At 44.7% G+C, this 22,609-nt stretch overlaps 1 protein-coding gene across 1 annotated transcript; it reads left to right on the top strand.

The window, feature by feature from the left end:
* Positions 1–3,045: 3,045 nt before the first annotated feature.
* On the top strand, positions 3,046–22,549 carry IDH3A (isocitrate dehydrogenase (NAD(+)) 3 catalytic subunit alpha). The gene is made up of 11 exons (XM_066592283.1): positions 3,046–3,136; positions 7,453–7,515; positions 8,667–8,750; positions 10,150–10,264; positions 10,360–10,547; positions 11,551–11,684; positions 12,054–12,156; positions 12,247–12,311; positions 15,201–15,285; positions 15,651–15,803; positions 21,081–22,549. The coding sequence occupies exons 1-11, from the start codon at positions 3,104–3,106 to the stop codon at positions 21,162–21,164; spliced, it is 1,107 nt and encodes a 368-aa protein (XP_066448380.1). The 5' UTR covers positions 3,046–3,103; the 3' UTR covers positions 21,165–22,549.
* The last annotated feature ends 60 nt before the right edge of the window (positions 22,550–22,609 follow it).

The raw sequence follows: 22,609 nt of genomic DNA, 5'->3' as shown, positions 1-22,609 counted from the left end.
TTTTATCCAGCTTGTCCCCAAGCAAGCAAGAGCCCAAGAGAAGATTAGTTAGCTTTTTCTTAGAAGCAGTGTTTGCATCCCATGCCTTCAGCCTAAGGATACGACATCCTATCACTGACGCCGCTGAGGAGAATGCTATCAGTTGCACGGCATCTAGGGTGGCCTCACAGGTGAAACTGCCACCTACCTCTAGTTGTACGTGAAGCGTCTCCACTTGCGGAGAGACGTCCATAGGGAGAACCTCTTGACGCGGTTGTTTGGCCTATGCGATAATGTTATAACATACCCATGTTGCTGCAAACATCGGGTGCAGAGCAGAACCCACGGACTCAAAAATCGGCTTGTAGAGGGATTCCATTTTCCTATCACGCGGGTCAGATAATGATGCGCCATCCTCCACTGAAATGGTGGTATGTTTGAATAAGCGGGCAATCGGTAGGCCCACCCCAGAGGTGATGGACCACTTCTGGATCAAATCCTGCGGAAAACAGTATAAAACATCAAACCTTTTAATTTAGCAGGACGTTTGAGGAAGCGCTTTCCCTGGAATGGGAAAAGCTTGACAAAGTCCTTGCGCCTGGGAAAGAGCTTAGGAGCCTTCCTATGGTGTCTGAAGGAGTGCGTCTCCTGATCGACAGAAGAGCCCTCCTCGGATATATTAAAGTTATATCTTATGGCAGTTTTCAGGATATTGACCCTAGCCGTCATCTTGGATGAGTATTCCGCATCTGACTCTGGTACAGAACAATGCTCAGAGTTCCCCTTTTAAAAGTTCCCGACCCACTGCCTGAGATGGATTAATGGAGGTTGAGGATGGAGAAATGGACTTCGGAGAGATGTTGCAGCGGCTGCATTCGGAGGTGGGTGGTGGCTGAGAAGCTGCACTGGTAGAAACTGAGTCTGAGTGAGGGGTCGCAGGGAGCGGCTGTCGCGGAGGGATGCAGGCTTTGCAGAACGGGGTTGCATGGCCGCTGGAGAACTGCTTCTGGCAACGTTCACACGCATAATATGTGGGGATACCAGGCATGGGCTCAGCTCCCTCAGATCTCAGAGCCATGATGGTAGTAGGAAAGCAAGAAAACAGCTACCACTGGCTGTTAACTGTGCTGCCTAATGGCAGCCTTACCCACTATAGAGTGGGGTGCCTGCATCCCTGCACTAGCCTGTGGCGATAACCCACATGGGTGCACCTATAGCCTCTGGATCCTGAAGGGCTCCTGCAGCTTCCACTCTGAGAGCGGACGAATGGAGCGTTGGGCTCATCTGTTTAGACCCCAGTGAACCCCGACATCCAAGGCTGCGGATCTTCTGCGAAACAGGGTGCGCAGCAGCCTGCAAGGTAGCCAGTGGGCAGCTGTGCCATAATCATCTTCAGGAGTGGGGAGAACAAGTGAGCTACGCGGCTGCATGTTTCCCACTTCCCCGTGGGAATGAATGGGGAACCTAAACCCACAAACATGTGTCTTGACAAAAAAATTCTTCTCGCAGACAGGCGAGTCATGTCTGTTCTCCTTGGACATAAAGCTAAAACTGAACTTCCCTAGCAGGCAGGAAGAAATACAGCTGAAGGAGGAGTCAACTTTTGTTCAAGCATTATGTCGCCTCCTAGTGGCAGCTACTACCCCCTGCATCCTGTATCCCCGATATTCCTGACAAGAAAGGCGTTTTTCTATAGCATGTTGTGGGCGGTATTTCCTGCAGAATCTGGAGGTGGACGCCCGCTCCGGATTCCACAATGCAAATCCACCCATGTGTAGCCGGCCTAAAAGAGTACAAGAGGGGCCTGGATGCCTTTCTTGAGCGATACAATATTATATGTTATAATCATCAATAACTTCAGGAGGGTCGGTGATCCGGGATTATTCCGATTGCCAGATTGGAGCCAGGAAGGTTTTTGTTCCCTTAAATGGAGATCATTGGCTTCTACCCCATTGTTTTGGGGTTTTTTTGCCTTCCTCTGGATCAACATTGGGGGCGAATAGGCTGAACTGGATATTCTTCCATACTAGGTTACCATTTTCTTCTACATTATGTATTACAGCTACAATTACCAGACCTCCCGCAGTTAGGCGCCTGCACACCACCGGGTTTGAATTGTGAACAATCCGTGGCATTTTGCACCAATTCAAACCAATGGAGCATCCGTATGTCGGCTCACATGAGCGGGCAGCGACTGCAATTATCTGCTCACTGAAACAAAAACACCATTATTGCATGGATTCTGTGCGGACGGCTTCGATTGAAATCAATGGAAGCCGCCAACCTGCGGCCATTCCACAACTGACATTGTGGAAAGGTTGCGTATTCCGCATCATCGCTAGACGATAAAGGCCGCCTGCAGACGAGCGGGTCGGATCCGGCAGCGAGAATTCTCGCTGCGGGACCCGACCCGAGAGCCTGCAGGGACGAGCGCGTACTCACCCGCGCCTGGTGGCCCCGACTCTTTCATGTGCCGGCTGCGGCGCATGCGCAGACCAGAGCCGGCGGCTGGGTGAGTGCGAGCCCCGCACAAAAATAGGACATGCCGCGGTTTGTTTGCCGTGCGAGATTTTGCACGGCCAAACCGCGGCCGTTTGCATAGGAGTGCGCATTGTAATGCACTCCTATGCAGACTTTCAGTGGCGGAAATCCCGCGGGAAATACCGCCGCAGGATTTCCGCCCGTGTGCAGGCGGCCAAAAGCAGGAGTTTAAAAAAAATCTGTATTGTGCATGTCTGACGGCGAGCCGTGCGGACCAACCGCTGTACAGAAGAAAAGGCAGAACTACAGGTCCGCACAGACACCGCCCGGCACAGGGTCAGATTCTGCTGCGCGCTCCTGCATGCGGAATCCGCCCCGCTCATGGGCCGCTGGCCTTATACCGCACCAGTATTCAGTCACCACATTACATCCCGGTCTTCTCCACAAGTTGCAGTCACCACACTAGCAGACTAAGCAGGTGGCAGCCATTGTAAAGTTATGCCCCCTAGAGGAGTGGGTACTGGGTACACCAGGGTAGTACACCCCGCCGAATGATTGTCTCTGGTAACTAAGCAACATCCACTTCCGGCGCGCTGCAGCAGCTTCCGGGCTGCTGTCTTGCTCCTCCCCCTCACGGTGTCTCATGAACATGGCTGGCAGCGTCTGGAGGTCACTGGTAGGTAGGAATGTGGCTGAGCGGTATCGCAGGCAGTCGGTGGGTACGGGGCGGGCTGGGGATGTGCGCGACCATGTGGGTGCAGGGCGCTGGTGACAAGGTTATTGGGGTTGTGCGGGCAGGGTCCACGTGTGGGCGGGCAGGAGAGACATCGCAGCAGCCTTCCCAGCGACATGCCAGGGGGCGTGCTGTAGCGGAGGCTTGTCCGCAGGAGGGAGAAAACACTCGTTCTTCTGCAGGGAGGATATAACGTCCTGTGGGTGCTGCTGCCTCCTGCCCTGCAGGTCCCGGGGAGCTCCACAGTCATTCCTATGTGACTGCTCTATGCCAGGCAGGCATGGCCTCTAGTACTCACTGCTGTGTCTGCTGCCACTGGGCACCGTGTACTGTGTGACCTAGAATACCCCCACGGGAACTGGAGAGATCCTGCCAGGCTGGGTTCGCACCGGGTGGTATTTCCATGCGGACCCTTCCTCACAGACATCCCTGCACACCACCATTTATGCTGCGGAAATCTCATGGAATTTCCGTGCGCTCTCACCGCTCACATTCTGCAAGATCTCCGCCCTGTGTGAACCCAGCCTAACGTTATCAGGCCTATTAGCAGGACGTTATGTCTTTTTGCAAAACGGAGCCCTAAGGGTGGTTTCACAGCTGCATTGGAACCTTCATTAGGTTCAAAATCCTTGAAGCTGGGCAGATGAACTGCTCTTGTTATAGTCAATAGGGTCCGTCCAGTGCTGTTCAGTTCCATCCCGAGACGGAGTCGTTCAGCCACAGGGATGCCACTTTCCTGTGCCCGTACGGAGGAGGAAAGCAGAACTCTGGGCGCAGGTGTGAAAGCACTCTAAAACCCCATTTACACTGACAGATGGTCGCTCAAACGATAGTTTGAGTGATCATCTTTGCATAGTCTATAGTCGCTAAGTAGCTGCTAAAGAACTATGCAGACGGAGCGGGACACCGCCGCTATCTCTAGGCGAACAATACAGTCGTTCTGCATAAGCAAACAGCTGTATTGTTCTCCGTGCTTACAGCTTGCGTACGCTGGGAACTACCAGCGGGACGCGAGCTGAAAGAATCTTATCAGAGCTGCCGACTGTTATAACAGCCTGCACCGCTGATAAAGAGTTCATCGCTCAATTCAAGAAAACTAGAATTGAATGATGAACAACTCGTGCACAAAAACTGCACGATGTCCGTGCATTTAGACACAACGATTCTCGCTCAAATGACGGCTTTGAGCAAGAATCATTGGGTCTAAATAGGCCTTAATTTAGCAGTGTGCATGACCCCCTAAGATACTCTTCTGCTTTAGGCCTCATGTCCACGGGCAAAATTGAATTGTGGAATCCCCGCGGATGATCCGCAGTTCATTATGCCCATAGACATGCATTGGGCATCTGTAGGTAATTTTTTCCCGTCATGCTACATTTTCTGTGGTTTTCCCACACGGACGGCCTTCATTGAAGTCAGTGGAAGCTGCCCAATCTGCGGCACAGAGGCAGCTGACGCAGCATCGGTGCCGCAGATCCACAGGAAAGCAGGATATTTAAAATAGAAAGCACAGTGCATGCATGCGGCGTGCCAGCATATCCGCTGTGCAGAATAAAAGAAGGTCTGGTCACACAGCGCCTGGACAGGTGAGGAAAATGTCATTTTTGGCCACGTGGCGGCGGGCACGGCTGGAATCCGCTACAGGATTCTGCACTGGTAAACAGTGTGTGCCCGTGGACATGAGGCCTTAATGCTGCCTTGGGCTGTGATCACACATTCTGAATTTGGATGCAGACTCTGTGCTTAAATATTCAGACATAGCATGCAATGCAAGAGGATCAGATATGCCCCCACTCTCCATGCTGCAGAATATTCATTGTTTGCACAGACTGCATTGAAGAGCTGTGGTAGTCGATGACAGTGAGGCTAATACTTGTGCAGGTCCACTGGCACATCCCTGGCAGATATGTGAGGGTCAGCCTCAGATCTCTATAAAAGTTTAGTTCCGTGTTAGCCAGTAGAACAGCATGTTATTGTTCCCAGTGAATGAAGTAAAATCCTGTAGATGTGGTAACTTTTAGTGGGTAACAACAATGATGTAATAGTAATCTCTCCAAGCTGCTTGGCCTCTTTGTCAGACTTACAATACACTTATTGTCCAAAAAAATAAAAAATCAAGTACCTGGAAGAAGTTGTTGGAAAGAAATGAAGCTTTCTCTGTGTGATTGTAACGTTGATATAAGTGAGTGATTACAATAACAGAGCCGAAGGAGAATTTATTGCTGAAAGCTGAACACTTGACTGTTGTAGCGCCTCTAGCTGGGATACAAGATGTGATACGGGCAGCATGGAGGCTCTAGTACCCTGTTGTATTGCCTCTAGCTGGGATACAAGATGTGATACGGGCAGCATGGAGGCTCTAGTACCCTGTTGTACCCCCTCTAGCTGGGATACAAGATGTGATACGGGCAAGCATGGAGGCTCTAGTACCCTGTTATATCATCTCTAGCTGGGATACAAGATGTGATACGTGGGGGCATGGAGACTCTAGTACCCTGTTGTATTGCCTCTAGCTTGGATACAAGATGTGATACGGGCAGCATGGAGGCTCTAGTACCCTGTTGTACCCCCTCTAGCTGGGATACAAGATGTGATACGGGCAGGCATGGAGGCTCTAGTACCCTGTTATATCATCTCTAGCTGGGATACAAGATGTGATACGTGGGGGCATGGAGACTCTAGTACCCTGTTGTATTGCCTCTAGCTTGGATACAAGATGTTATACTGGCAGGCATGGAGGCTCTAGTACCCTGTTGTACCACCTCTAGCTTGGATACAAGATGTGATACAGGCGGGCATGGAGGTCTACCGTGTTTCCCCGAAAATAAGGCACCCCCTGAAAGTAAGACATAGTAAGAAATTTGCAGAAGTCCCAAATATAAGGCACCCCCCGATAGTAAGGCATACTAAAGTGTGCAGTCAAGTCAAGAGGCCTGTCCCCTGCTGCCATCTCCGTTGTCTCCTACCTCCAGATGTATAGGTAGATCTGCAGACAGTCTGCTGTTATCCTGTCCCTGCTGTGCTGTAAGAGTGTGCTGTTGTGAGCTCCCCTTGCTGGCTGGAAAAGTCCATACTGTACGTTCTGTTCCTGCTGTGATGAGCTCCCCCTGGTGGCCGGAAGCTGCAATACCATCCCTGCTTACAAGTGGTATAGGAGCTTCTGTCTGCAGACAGGTACGTTACTTTACAGCCCTTATTTTTTTATGGCTCTGTGTGTGAGTCAGGCAACCTGTGTGTGATTCTTAAGGCTGGGTTCTCACAGAGCGTATTTCCAGCGGAAATCTCGCAGTTTGGCCACAGCGATAAACAGCGAGATTTCCGCCGGGAAAGCGCTGCTTCAAAACCCACGGCACTCAGCCGCTTGTTTTGAAGCGACCTGGCCGCACGCTTTTCTGTTTCTGTGGCCGCGGCAAAATAAGACACCCCCTGAAAGTAAGACGTAGCGCATATTTGGGAGCAAAAATTAATATAAGATGCGTCTTATTTTTGGGGAAACAGGGTAGTACCCTGTTGTACTGCCTCTAGCTTGGATATAAGATGTTATACTGGCAGGCATGGAGGCTCTAGTACCCTGTTGGGTACAAGATGTGATACAGGGGGGGGCATAGAGGCTCGGATACAAGATGTGATACAGGGGGGGCATAGAGGCTCTAGTACCCTGATGTACCGCCTCTAGTTTGGATGCAAGATGTGATACGGCCGGGCATGGTGGCTCTAAAAATATGCAATAATAAACTTCTTGTGAAAAGCATACAACAAATGAAGTCCTGCCATGTCTTTATAAATGTAGTGTTTTGTAACATGCGGTATAGCGCTGTTATCATCCTAAAGCAAATTTGGTAGAATAAGGCTGGCGGAACACAGACAAGTTGGATTACGCATGCTGGAGCTCTCAGCAGAATACGGTTCTGTCCCCGGCCGGCGACCCTACAGACTTGGTCTTTTCTGCATTGCGAATGCAATTGCAGATGGGCCACGGGTCAGATGGCTTCTATTGAGTTCAATGGAAGCTGTCTGTGCGGAGACCGCATAAAAACACAACGTGCTACCATTTTATTTCTGCTCGCAGAAATCGCAATCTGCTCATGTGAGCGGACATGCCAATGTTCCATTCTTTCAATGGATGCTGAATACCACTGATCGACCGCGTGTGACGATCGCGGGCTCTGCAATTAAAATCCGGTCGTGTGCGACTGGCCTAGAGCTACAATTTCTGTTTTTTCTTCTTCTTTTGTTTACATTGTTATATATTTTTACAGATCGGTCGCTTCGCTGGAGCCATCAACACTCCCCAGCATGGAGTCAGGGCGTTCTCTGGTCCTGTGAGTATACAGATGACATTCCAGCATTTTATTTCTGCTCTGTACCTATTATAATTTTGAAAACCTAATTTGATTAATTCTTTGGGTGGTTTATTTATGGGTAATTCTTGCATATAACAAGTGAGTAAAGTGTCGCTTTCACATTGTTACCTGAAACTGCCCTATAATATTGTGCTGTGAACCATGTCAGAGGCCATATTGTAGCGTTAGAGTTGTGGATGGCTATGGTGTAAGACATTAATAAAGTGCATTCCATGGAATAGAATATATATCCTCCAGTCACTTGCTGTCCTTATGATGGCACATCCATGCAGAGGTCTTAGTTACACTTTTTGCATCTTCACGCCTTCGCTCTAGACTCTGTTGTGCACGCTGTTGCAGTCTAGATCCTGCGACCTGACCACAGCTTCTGCACTATATAGACTGACAGCAGTGTCTAACTTGTAGTAAAGACACTCTGCACTGTAGTATATCATCTTTAAGAGAGTTTTCTGGGACTTAGATATTGCTGACCTATCTTCAGGGTCAATATCAGATTGGTAGGGGGGCTGTCTCCGAGCCCCCCCTGCTGATCAACTGTTTGACTGGACTACAGCAGTCGGGTGAGCACTGCGGCCTCTGCAGTATATACCAGGCACAGTGCTATACATTACATAGCGACTGTGCCTGGTATTGCAACTCTGTTCCATTCCTTTTCATGGAAATGAGCTGCAGAAAGGCCATGTGACTAATTGAAGGGATGTCACAGACTGAGAAATAGGCAACAGTGCTTGCCCAAGCACCATGGCCTCATTAAACAGCTGGTCAGTGGGGGTGCCAGGACTTGTATCCTCCTCCTAATCTAATATTGAGGAACAATCCAAAGCGCAGGCCAACAATATCTAAGTCCCTTTAAAAATGTTTAGGAAAGTTTCTTTTTTTTTTTTTTCAACCTTGCTGAAAACTATTTTGTGTGAATTCTGTGTTCATGCATACTGCTTTTGTGAATAGTCCATCAATGGATAGGTTAGTGCTAGTAATAAACATCCCAATCTACTTGAAGTATTCACAGGTTAAATTGCAGAAAGAACGTTTGATTTGCAGTATAATAATATATAATCTAGCGGCTGGGCAGATGAAGGACTAACTTCAAAGTGCTGTCGTCTTCACAGGTACAGACGGTCACACTCATACCTGGCGATGGGATTGGTCCTGAAATTTCTTCTGCGGTAATAAAGATTTTTGATGCAGCCAAAGTGAGTATGATGAGCAAACACTTATCAGATGATTGGGAAGAACCAGAAAATCTGTGCTATATAAGCACTATGTTTGTGTGCATGCTTGCTTACTTTCTAATTTACTTCAAGGTAGTGACAATTTAACCCGGGACCTGGATATTTTTTTTTTTTTTTTTAAAGCAAGACTTTTTGTTTGGATGTCATGTGATTTTGATCGTGGATCTCTATTAGCTACATTCCTTATATAATCCTTATATAATCTCCTGACTCCCCACATCTTTCCTCCAGCAGCTTTGGGTCTTTTCCCTGTGATGTAATATTTACAGTGCTGGAGCGTTAGGATTGGCTGCAGCAGCCTGTGACATCCCGTAGACAGGCTGCTGCAGCCTCTAAACAAAGGCCAGGGACAGAGGATGGAGCTGTGACACAGGAGAGGTGAGTTTTTGTTGTTTTCTATGATGGGAAACCTGTTTTTTCTTTTTGTTTTTTTTTTCTTTTAACATCTCGGGCAACCTCCTTTAATATACTTTTTATTTGAAAAGATAAAATAAGATCATAAGAGCGGTGAATATTGCCTTATCTGTAAATGGGTATAATCTAACTTGAGACCAACCTTTCAGAAAGTATAGAGAAGAGGTAGGGAACCTACACAATAAAGTATAGATTGTGGAATCGGGACCCACATTGTTAATGCATAACCAAATAAGTTACCTAAACCTGATCTTTCCATTTGAGTGCTACCATAACTCCTAGGCAGCATGCCCAGTGTTTTGGGGTCATAATTAACTCCATTCTTTCCTTTACTCCCTATTCTCATTCTCTTGCATACTTGTGTCACCTGCACCTCAAAAACCTCTCCAGAATCCACCCTTCCTTTACGGTTTATACAGAAAAAACTTCTTCTTGCCCTGATCCATTCTTGTCTTGACTTTTATAACTAGCTACTGATCAGTCTGACGCAGATTCTGCCTGTGTGAACATAACTTAGGATGCCTTTTCACTCAATCTGACTGTTAGATTTGTAAAGATTGTGAAGGTCACTTGAATCACAATTTGGTTAAATCCAGAATCTCAGATAAAAAAATAAAATTACCAGATTCTAGCTCTCGGCTTGTTTTTCTCAATATTTTTTTCTTCATTCACTTTCAATAATGTATTTTGTTTTAGAGACTGCTAGTGTGTTTTTGTCATTACTAGAGATGAGTTAGTATACTCGCTAAGGCACACTACTCGCTCGAGTCATTACATATATTAGTACATAGTATTTGTATAATGCTTTGTTATACTTGCAATTGATTGAAATCCATTATACTATTATGTGTTTGGTGCATTTATTACCAGCACTAATGGGATTATCTTTGGGAATTGAGGTATTAACGTGAATTACTTCCTCCTAACTGAGCCGCTGTTATTCCAGGCACCTATCCAGTGGGAAGAAAGGAATGTTACTGCTATTAAAGGACCTGGTGGCAAGTGGATGATCCCTCCGGAAGCCAAAGAATCCATGGATAAAAATAAGATGGGACTTAAAGGTAGCTTCCAATATTTAAATAAGAATTGCAATGCCAAATTTTTGCATAAAATGACACATTGGTTTAATGACTCTCATCATGTGCTCATTCATCAGGACCTTTGAAGACACCAATCGCTGCTGGACATCCATCCATGAATCTGTTGCTTCGAAAAACTTTTGACCTTTATGCTAATGTGCGTCCATGTGTCACTATTGAGGGTTACAAGACTCCTTACACTGATGTGGACTTAGTTACCATACGGGAGAACACCGAAGGAGAATACAGTGGGATTGAGCATGTGGTGCGTAACACTATTGTAGTCTATGGGGAGTGGAGTTCGTCTGGAGCTTGCCATTAACACCAATACGCTCTATAGTATATTAGTAGCTTCACTGAACAATTCGTCAGGGACCTACATATTTGTTATTGTATGGCCTGTAAAGATTACTATGGCCTATCATTGTTGACTTGAGTGTTCCCAGTGACCATCAGACAACATACCTCAAATATGCGTAACGATATTTCGCTATCAATCCCTTCTGTGACATTTCACTAGTTATTACATTATTTAGCTTTGTGTGACTTTGAGTGCACCAGTTATATTATGGGTAACTGGTAGAGATGAGCGAGTATACTCGCTAAGGCATATTACTCGAGCGAGTAGTGCCTTAGCCGAGTATCTCCCCGCTCGTCTCTAAAGATTCGGGGGCCGGCGCGGGTGACAGGTGAGTTGCAGGGGGGAGAGAGGGAGAGAGAGATCTCCCCGCCGGCCCCCGAATCTTTAGAGACGAGCGGGGAGATACTCTGCTAAGGCACTACTCGCTCAAGTAATGTGCCTTAGCGAGTATACTCGCTCATCTCTAGTAACTGGTATAAGTATATGGCTATGTTCACATGGTGCAAATTTGCCATGGATTTTGTGAAGATTATATGCGTATTTTCCATGCAGAAAATCCTCAGCTGCTGTTGCAGATTTACTGCAGTTATTTTGTAGATTTCGGCCTCTCCTTTTGAAGTCTATTGACCCAAATCCTCAGAGTATCCTGTGTTATAATTGACATGCTGCAGATTTCAATTCCTCATTGTATCTTAATTTCCGCAGAGGATTTATCTGCAAAGTGTGATTGAGATTTTGAAAACTTCATCCACTTTTGCTGCTACTGAAAATGTAAAATCCCTTGCAAATCCGCCCACGTGAACATAACCCAAGAGATTCCATTACCTGCATCACAGTGCTGTTCAGTTCCTTTTCTCCAGTACTTGAAAACTTTATTTTTACCTTATGCTATTTGGTGTCTTTTTAGATCGTGGATGGAGTAGTGCAGAGCATTAAGCTGATCACAGAGGACGCCAGCCGAAGAATTGCAGAGTTTGCCTTTGAATATGCACGGAACAATCAGAGAAGTACAGTGACTGCAGTGCACAAAGCCAATATCATGTGAGTGCTGCCTACACAACAAGGAGTAGAAAGATGACAAAATTCCTTATATATGTTTGATATGAGAGGCATTCGTTGATTTGTGCGCTGAGAATCAACATACTCTTCCATATGGAGCCCAGGGGGTTTAGCTTCTTGTTTTATATACTGATTTAAGCTTTACTTATATAAATCTGGAAAACCCCTTTAAGGCACTCCTTACCCTGTCTGGGTAGAGTTATCAGAAAGTTTCATTTTGTTCATGGTGATTGGTATTGATAATCGTAAACTCTTCTTTAGGCTTTGTTCACACTGGCTTCCAAATGGGTATGTTGGGTATCTGCACTGTTTCCCTCTCCAGTGTCTGATATGCTCACTGTATGTTTTCAGGAGGATGTCTGATGGGCTTTTCTTGAAGAAGTGCAGGGAAGTTGCTGAAAACTACAAAGACATTAAGTTTAATGAAATGTACTTGGATACAGTGTGCCTCAATGTAAGTTCTCAAGCTAAAATGCCCAGTACCTATTCAGTGATGATGCCGAGTGTGATTTTTTTTCTCTCCTTTTCTCTTCTGGCTCTTTAGATGGTCCAGGATCCTATACAGTTTGATGTTCTTGTAATGCCAAACTTGTATGGAGACATCTTGAGGTTGGTCCTTTAATGTTGTATAATGACTTCTAAGTATGACCCAACTAGATTGCCTTTACATTATCACTGTCTCTGCTGTATTACTTTGCATGACTCGGTAGACTCCTTTTTAGCAGCACGATATTCACAATTGTGTTTTTACATGGTGATTGGATATTATCTCTTAGTGATCTTATTTTAAGCCCTAGTAACCAACCAGGTTTTCTGGCTCTTCCATCATATTCTAAGAGCTCCTGTATACTGGCTAGGGCGATATCGGGCCATGATTCACGGCCCAATATCACCCTTGCAGTCTTTCTGAAAACTCCTGGATGTGAGGCGTTTTCACAAGGAAACAGCCTTGCATCACTGCGGGGGGGGGGGTTCCCTTCATTTCCGTTGAGTCTGTCACAGATGTGGCAGGAGATCGCGATGTACTCCCACTGTTCTCAGTGGGCGGCCACTGCTGCTGCCAGTCCATTGAGAACATGTGGAAATCCCTAGATGCAACAGTTTCACATCCCTGTGGGCTAAAGTAATCCCCTGCTGCAGCTGTCGCAGCCACTGCAGGGGATTGCAATGTTCTCCCATTAAAAACAAAAGGCAATATCGCAAAAAGAAAGGAGATGCCGTTTTTTTTTCTTGTTTTTTTTTTTCATGCAGCATCACAGGGGTGAAAGCATCACAAATGAGAATGAAACCATTGAAAATCACTGGTTTCATAATCGTGCATTTTCACTCACTCTCACATTGTGAGAAAATCTTGCATCCCCCCCCCCCCCCCCCCCTCTCTTGCCAGTGTGAAGAAGCCCTTAGAACCATACATTTTTTTGTTTGTTTCATGTTGTTTGTTGACCGGGTATACAAGGGCTTGGTTTTTGCAGGGCAAGTTGAACATAACTGTATTCTGTCGGTCAGCACAATAATTGCAATACCAAATTAATAGTGTTTTTTTTTTCATGATTTGCTACCTTTGCACACTTGGAATACAAAATTGTATTTGAAAAGCCATCACATTTGTATTTTTTTCATTTGCTGAAGCTGTGGAAGGCCTTGTTTTTTGTGGGATGAGGTGTAGTTTTCAACTTTACTATTTATGGAAACATAAAACATTTTGATCACTTTTTATTCTATTAACAAAAAGCTTCAACTCTGGTATTTTTTTTTCTTTTTATGGCATTGACCATGCAGTATAAATGACATGTTAAGCTAATTCTGCCGGTCAGTATGATTATGTAGTTTCCAATATAATATAGTTTTTTTATGTTTTACTGCTTTTGCACTTTTAATATATACTGGCTTAATTTCCCGGCTTTTCACTGGTCTGTTTCATGTAACTGTGTGTGTGTGTGTGGGACTAAAAACTTTGTTTGCTACTGATGTGAAGCCAACATAATAAACCTAATAATGTACAGTCCGTTCATGGCTGGGTTGTTGGGTACAGCAATTTAGAATCTTGACAGTGGCATCACAAAAAGACTTCAATAGGACCTTCTTTATTAAAATAATAAAGTGAACTATACTTACCCCTCTTCTGTTGTCCAGATCCAATGCTGCAGCCACGCTGTGGTCCCGGTGATTACTGTGACAGATGGTGTCACAGGAAATCAGGGGACTGCTGTTTACTTCATTATTTTCATACAGGAAGTCCTATTGAAATGGGGTTGTCCAGTAACCAGAAACGCCCTTTAATATTTGTGTTTGAATTCCGATTTAGCAAATGTGTCAAACGGTAGGTCCTAGAGAGCTGAAACCTGGTTTGGAAGCGCCAGATTTAGCTATGTGATAAATTTGGTGCAGATCGATCCAGTCGTTTGGCCGTACATAAAGAACATACAACAGAAATTCCTAGTTTTCTTTGGATGGCGCTGTGTGAGAGTTTCTATTGCTTGTCTGTTTGGTTTTTGCGGGATGAACTGTAGTTTTTAATGACATCTGATCTGTCAGTCATGGTGGTCAGAAATATGCCCAAAAGAAAAATGCCCACAGAAAAAAAAGCTCACGACCATGAATGACCATAGGAAAGTCACCCACATGGACTAAAACATTTTTCTTTAAAGAGGTCTAATAATAACTTCAGTTAAAGGGATTCTGTCAGCAAAACAAATTCTGTACTCGCCTGCACCTTACGGGGCCGTTCACCAGACACCTCCTTGTCTTCCCATGTCCGTCCTGCAGGCTGTATAAGGCAGTGCAGAAGCTGGTAAAGTTCCAGCTTCTGCAACTGCCTCAACCACTGCCGGGCAGCAAGTACTTCCACCCTCGTCAGTGGTCGGCATGTGACGCTGGGCGTGCGACGCGTCACTCCTACACCGTTCGCGTCTAACTGCCGGCGTCGGCGACGAGTGCACATGCGCGACGGAAAGGGGCACGCATGCGCGCTCGCCATAGACTCCGGAGGTTAGCCGCGGCTGGCGTAGGAGTGACGCGTCACGTGCCGACCACTGTGATAGGGAAATGCAGGAAAATCGCGGATCTCTACTGACGCTGGTCTCCCCTTTTTCCTCTCTCTTCACACACTGACCAAAAATTACAGCTATAAATGAAGCATTCCCAACTCCACTACAAAAGGCCGTAGCTTTGGTTTTGTTAGGGCTAGAAATATGCTTTTAGTGTCATTGTAAAGCCAAGAATCGTAGCTTTAATAATGACACCAAAAGCATAATAGAACTGGGGCTACAGCCATTTAAAGTAGAACGAACTCTGTTTGTCCAAAACTGTATTGTCCTTCCTGCAGAACGAGGACAGCTCGTCTAAGATTTTGGGGGGGAAGGGGGAGCTAAATACTGATTTTGTCACATTGCTGCAACTAATAAAAATAGTATGGTATTCTAGAAGTATATACAAATATTTGCACTCATAAGTTTACTGTTACTTCGTTTTTTTTTCTTTCATTTTCTACCTCTACAGTGATCTATGTGCCGGACTGATCGGTGGTCTTGGGGTTACCCCAAGTGGAAACATTGGTGCTAATGGCGTGGCGATCTTTGAATCGGTATATAACCTTATATATTATCTTCCAGATGCATTTATTGTCCCCTATTTGCAGGGGGGTCATTGTATAAAGGGATTCTGCATATAACTGAGGATTATATAGTAATAAACATTTTATTGTGCTTGGTATTTGGGTCTTGAATAGAAATCTTGGTCCATATGTCTCTTGTATATTGGTCACACATAAACATCTGTACAGCTAGTTTGCAGTATAGATGCGTTGCGTATACTGAAGTGTGCATCTTGCTTTGATATACTGTCAATAATCTAACTCCTATACATAATTTAATGAAGAAAAAGAATATATTTACTTTTAGCTACTAATGGAAACCTCTAATTTGGATTTATATGTTCTTTTATTGTTAGGTCCATGGTACTGCCCCAGATATTGCAGGTAAAGACCTGGCTAACCCTACCGCTCTGCTGTTAAGTGCAGTTCTGATGCTGCGGCATATGGGATTACAGGCATATGCACAGAAGATAGAGAACGCCTGCTTTGAAACCATAAAAGCTGGCAAGGTAAGAGTAGATGGCAGCTGATATGGATTTGCAGATACAGTGGTGTAGGTAATGCAGGGAATGTATCTGACACATATTGTTTTACTAATTATAAAATCAGATCGTGAAACGTACTCCATTTTTCTAACCTGTTTTTATTCTGCTGTCTGTGCATGACTATGGGGGACTGTGATCTTGCATGAGCTGAAGTTAACAGCATTAAGCCTGGGGTCACACTGGGCAGATTCGCCACGGAATTTTGCTGCGGCAAACCAGCCGGCGGCTGCTAATCCCAGTATTAGCCAGCCATGTGGACATGATTTGTCAAAAATATCGTCCATACGGGGCAGCGAATCCGTCGCGACAAAGCCAGCTCTGTGGTCTGGATTCCCGGGACGAAGCATATACATTCTTCTTTTTTTTTTTTTTTTTTTTCCTGCTGTAATCCTGCCAGTGATTATCACTGCTGAAAAGCTTTCTCTACAAAACAAGAAGTATCATATTATTAGATGAAAAAAAGGAAATACAAGGCGGGAGAGATCAGTGTAGAAAGGTTAGGGGGAAGACATAAAAATATGATCTTTCAAGAGATTGCATCCATCCTAGTGATACTAATAAGCCAAAAGGCTATAGAGGTGCCAAATACATACAGAGGAAGGAGTGCAGAAACTAGGACATGAGACAAGAACCACAAACGGGGAAAAAGACATAGCGGTACTGAATGATGATAATAGCTTTATTGATGGGCAGCTAGTGATGCGTTTTGAGGTTGTTCTGCCTCTCACTGCTGACCACGAATGGTAGGACACTGAACTGGCATGTAGTAATCAAACTACTAACGACCACTTGTCCGTTAGTATGTATGTGAGTGCTTCTAATGCTCTGCCCCTGGTGACATCGCTCCACCCTCTGGTGACGTCATCGAAGGTTCTACAACATATATAAAACTCAGAGCCTGACCAACAAAAGAACAACATAGTTAGGGCTCTTGAAAAGGGGAGGACAAAAATAACTAAATGAGAATACAACTAATCCGTTATTATCCCAGACACAACTCGGTGGTCCTGAATGGAGACATCGACCCACCACCACAGAGATAACATGGGCTTAAGGACCTGCGTTGATGTCACTTCTGTGGGAGGGGCCATTGTGCAGTTTGGTAGAAAGTACTGGATAAGCCATCAGCAGCTACCAGAACCTGTGATGACGTCACTGTCACGTGATCACGTGTGGGTAGAGTCAGGGATCACATGGAGCCAGGGGCTCATCACTGTATCCAGAAGTCTGATGCGTGAAAATCAAGATGGATGTTGATGTAGCAGAGCTGTGTGTGTGAATCGGCATGTACGAGGGGCTGCTGATAAGTCTTTGACTTTACCCAGAAAGAAACAAGATAGGAAGATGAAATTTTACATTTATTCCACATACTCTCCACTGATGTCAACACACTTCTTACATCGGTATTCCAAGTTCTGTAAGCCTTGCAAAAAGGATTTCGGTTGTCCCTCAAACCAGTCATCCGTAGCAGCCGTGGCATCAGAAATGGTGTGAAATTTAGTACCCTTGAGGTGTTTCTTCAGGTTTGGAAACAGATGATAGTCGGAGGGAGCTAGATCTGGTGAATAAGGTAGGTGGTCAACCAGCTGGAAGCCTAGCTCCACAGTTTTGCCGTGGCTGCTTGTGCAGTGTGAGCGGAGGCGTTGTCTTGCAGGTACAAGATTCCTGTGGACAGCTTGCCACACCTTCAGAGCTGCCCTCAATTGGTCCATAAGTTCAATGTAATACCTTGCATTGATGATGGAACCATTTTGAAGGTAGTCCACTAGCAGCATGCTGTCCTCTTCCCAGAACACAGACACAATCACCTTAGTGGCTGATTTTTGTACCCTGAATTTCTTTGGGCGAGGAGAACCACTGTGCCTCCACTCTTTTGACTGCTCCTTGGTTTCAGGGTCATACAAATAAATCCAGGTCTCATCCATAGTGACCAGTCGATCCAGGAAGTTCTTATCAGTCGGGAAACGCTGACAAATGGACCGGGAAGTTTTCACTCTCATGCTTTTCTGATCTGTTGTCAAACATTTGGGGACCCACTTTGCAGATAGCTTCTTCATGTTCAAATGTTCATGGATAATGACACAAACACGTCCATGAGAAATCCCCATGATGTCTACTATTCCTTTAGCTGAAATTCACTGATTCTCCAGTATGAGGTTGTGCACAGCATCAACGATCTCCAGAACAACAACCTCTCTCGGTCGTCCAGGGCATTCCTCATCATTGGTGCTGAAGTGGCCCGTTTTAAGTTTGGCAACCCAGTTCTTAACTGTAGAACATGAAGGGCGTTGATCCCCCAATGTCTACGACATATCACCATGAATATCCTTCGCGGACTTTCCTTGCAGAAACAAGAATTTTATCACTCCTCTGCTCTCATTTGCTGTGAATATCGCCTTAGACTCCGCCATTTTGTTTTCCCACGTGCCTAGATCACTGTTTCCATAAGCTACAAACACAAAATTTTGAAAACATATATTAGACACACAAGGCTTTCATGTGATGTAACATTCGTTACCATAGAAACAAAAAAAGAACACAAAGCCAAAGACTTATCAGAAGCCCCTCGTAGTAGAGCTGTATGTATCATGTGTGGGAATCAGGATGGATGTAGTAGAGCTGTGTGTGTAATGTGTGTGAATCAGGATGTAGAGGAGCTGTGTGTGTAATGTGCTGTGTAGGGGTCAGGATGGATGTAATGGAGCTGTATGTGTAATGTGCGGGAATCAAGATGGATGTAGTAGAGCTGTGTGTGATGATCATAATGCAAGTACCATGTAGCAGAGTTGTGTGTGTTGTGTGGGAATCAAGATGGATGTAGTAGAGCTTTGTGTGTCGTGTGGGGTCAGGATGGATGGAGTAGAGCTGTGTATGTAATGTACTGTGTGTGTCATGTGTAAGGTCAAGATGGATGTAGAGCTGTATGGGGATCATAATGCATGTACCATGTAGCAGAGCTGTGCGTGTAATGTGTGTGTGTGTGTGTGTGTGTGTGGGGGGGGGGGGGGGGGTCAGGATGGATATAGAGCTGTGTGTGTAATGTGTGGAGTCAGTATGGCTGTAGTAGAGATGTGTGGGGTCAGGATGGATTTAGTAGAGATGTGTGTGTAATGGGGATCACAATGGATGTACCACAGCTATGTGGTGCATTGCGACACCAGAAATACTGGTACTAAAATTTCCTTATAATTACTAGTAACGCTATAATGTATGAATTCACTTCAGCGCTGCATCCCAACTGTTTGTAAAAGAGCCATACATTCTTAAAATGTATCACTAGCTAGCTATCCAAGCATGTTATCACTGTCCAATACCTCTGTTTTTCTTCCATTTGTGGTTTGTGCCTTATGTCCTAGTTTTCATCTCTATAATTAAAAAATTCCTTTGCGCTCATAAGCATTTATATATGGAAGTGGATAAATAGGGTGAAAGTCCTTTTAAGCAAGAGAAAAATCCCCCTCTTTAAGGCCCAAAGATCCAAATAGGAATAATATCCAAGGAATCCAGGGGAGGACAATGTCCAAAACACAGTTTTTATTATTCATACAAATAGATCCAAACAGATGCAACAAGTTTCGGCGTACCCTGGCGCCATTTCCAAGCATCCTGGTTTTCATATGTAGACTTCTATGAAACTGGTGCCAAATTGTGTGTGTGTGTGTGTGTGTGTGTGTGTGTGTGTGTGTGTGTGTATATATATATTCGTCCATTAGACCCAACGGCCCTCCTAAGTTCCTCGCTGCTAAAACAGAACCGTTATTTATTCTTTTAAAATAATTTATACCAAACTCTTTATTAAAAACACAGCTAGTGCGCCGATCTATTCAATATAACAATCCAAACAATCGAGGCGGAAAATCCACTTTACCTCAGCTTGTAAAAGAATTTTGTCTACATTGCCTTCCCGAAGGCCCAATTTCACCTGTAATATGCCATAGCATCTAAGAACTGTTCTAGTATTGTTCTAGTTTTTGCGCTTCTTCCTCTCCACCTATTCGTTAGCTTAGTGGTCAGTGTGAAAAGCATATTAGGATTTTTAAAATCTAGATTGAGACATTGAACAGTTAAAAAAAACACCAAAAATTCTTAAATGTTTAACATAAAAACTTAAGTTATGCACAAATTTATTTTCTGAAAAGGCATGTGTATCCTAAGCTCTCAACGTAGGGAATGTTTACAACATGGGTTACAGATCACTGATTTTGAGTTGAGGGGTTACTTAGTTTAGGCACATTAAGTATACATTTTTTTTTTTTCTTCCTTTTTTTTTTATATTACTGTAGATGCTCCTATTACTGTGCCACTGTCACATGAAAGGGGTGATTTAGATGTTAAAGTTTAGGTCTAGATCAGCGATGCTCAACATGCGGCCCATAGTGCCATTCTGTGCGGCCCCAATCATCTGGACGCAGAAATACCTGCCAGGCTGCTGCCGTAGTTTCCAGGTTAGGGTGAAGAGGAGTAGCACATCGGGCAACAGGAATGGACAAGTGCACTGTGTAACCATTTCTGGGTCCCCTACATATTAGAACAAGCACTACTGCTGCACTGTGCAGCCATGTCTGGGTCTTCTATATATTAGGAGAATAAAGTCTCTTGACCAGTTAAGCACTCCAGAAATGAGACATTGTATATACATGTAGCCCTCTCCATTATGGTTTATAGCAGTGTTCCCCAACTCCAGTCCTCCAGTCGCCAAAAGGTCAGGTTTTCAGGATTTCCTCAGTGTTACATAGGTGATGTAATTATTGCCAGTGCCTCAGACATTGCCACAGGTGTTCTTACTATAGGATATCCTAAAAACATGACCTGTTGGTGGTCCCTGAGGACTGGAGTTGGGGACCCCTGGTATATAGGACGTATGAAAGGCAAGGCTGTGGTCAGGCTTCCATCATCTACAGTGGAGAGAGCCGCATGCGTTGTGTCCTCCTCACTGGAATGCTGATTGGGAGGGAAGGTGACCCTTAACCTCCCCTCCCACCCCCCTTCCCCATTCTCCCAATAGGTGGGACTCCTGGAAATGGAACTTCAATTTATTATGGCATATACTTAGGATATACAAAAACTCTCCGATAGGAATACCCTTGCGGCCCTTGGAAGTGGTTTAGTATGGCAATGTGGCCCTCAGACCAGAAGACATTGTGCACCCCTGGTCTAAATCGTTTTATTTTCTGTCTCTGGTTTACTAAGCATTTTTCCTCTTTCCTCCATAATTTTCTTTTGTATTTTTATTTCTCACAGACTCGAACCAAAGACTTGGGTGGAAACTCTAAGTGCTCAGATTTTACAGAAGAGATCTGTCGCAGAATACAAGACAGCGAATAAATCTCTGCTAGCTCAGCTTGCCAGCTGCAATCACACTCGCATCTTGTTATGCTGATCCTGATTTCGTTTGTCAACACCCTAGCCCTTCATTGACAGTAAGCAATGGAAAATACAAAGATGTGGATCAATGTGCTGGAGATCGTAGAGAGAAGGGAAGAACATACATCAAACACCAATTGGAATGAACGAACTGCAGCAAATGATATTGAAAAGTGTCACAGTCGAATGTACAAAGAAGAAGAGAATGAGCGTTTATACTTCTGTCCTGACAGTGCGTGTGTATATTACAGAAAGACGCCAAGTCAGTTCTACAGTCATGTTGATGGCTGCAATGTCTTCACCGGTATAAGCTGTGCCCTTTTCTTGATTTAAATTGCATGTATAACCATTACTGGAGGGAGGTCATTACTGCTGCAACATCTTTCAATCTTCTCTCTTCTACAGTGCATATCCAATATTGATCTGTCTTATCTGCATTTATTTTCAATGTTGTATAACATATCCCATTTTTTCTCTGTCAGCTAAAGGACATCTGTCGACATCCATGCAGCTACTAAACCAGTAGCGCAGCAGGGACACTAACATGGGGGACATGCTTATACATACCTGCTCACATTGACCGGCCTGCCTACGGATATTCAGAATTAGTAAGTGATTGACAATGCTCCGACCCGCTCTGTCTCCATTTACTGAACGATTATTGCTTTTTGGTGAAAGCACAGGAGCAATAATCATCCCATTTAAAAGGACCACTATCAGCAGTGAACAGCTCTTCTGGCCTCTCCAGGGTGATTTACATATGGCACAGTGGCCTGAAGAGAGGACTCTGGGGCTCCTGAGGCAGGCTGAGTAGCGGCGAAGGTATGTGTAGCATGTCCCTCATGTCAGTGTCCCTGCTGTGCTACTGATTTAGTAACTGCAGCGACAGTGGCAGATGTCTTCTAAGGACTACAGTGGCAATTTGAACTGTGTTTGTCGCTCTTCTCAGGCAAATTCTTGCAAAGGAAATCACATTCAAGAAGGGGGCAGTCTAATGGTTTACATGTTTGCATCCGGAAGCAACTGGATTGCTTTAATCTATAGAGCGTTATTTTGTACGTATCATGCCATAGTAGAATACACTCCTTGCTCAAGAATAGTTGTTGGATAAACCACTAGAGGGTGCTGCAGTATATTGTTCAAGCGTGGGATAAAGCACAGTCCAAATCAAAACCCATCTTGATGAATGTCTTGTCTTGCCTTAATCTTTTATTTTTGAAGGTGTATTTATTATAATGTTTTGGGGAGCTTATCCTGTACTTGTGACCTGTGCGCTGCTTTTTTTTACGTGTACTCTTTTTTTCTTTATGCAAATTCATTAAATGCGCAAGGTGTTGCAAAAATAATTTGGTTTTATACTCTTTATTCCTGACTAGAATATCTTGTGAGGGCGAAGACCGGTGTGA

Source organism: Eleutherodactylus coqui, chromosome 2 (genome assembly GCF_035609145.1).
Source record: "Eleutherodactylus coqui strain aEleCoq1 chromosome 2, aEleCoq1.hap1, whole genome shotgun sequence".
Lineage (NCBI taxonomy): Eukaryota > Metazoa > Chordata > Amphibia > Anura > Eleutherodactylidae > Eleutherodactylus > Eleutherodactylus coqui.
This window is presented reverse-complemented; position numbering and strand designations above follow the sequence as displayed.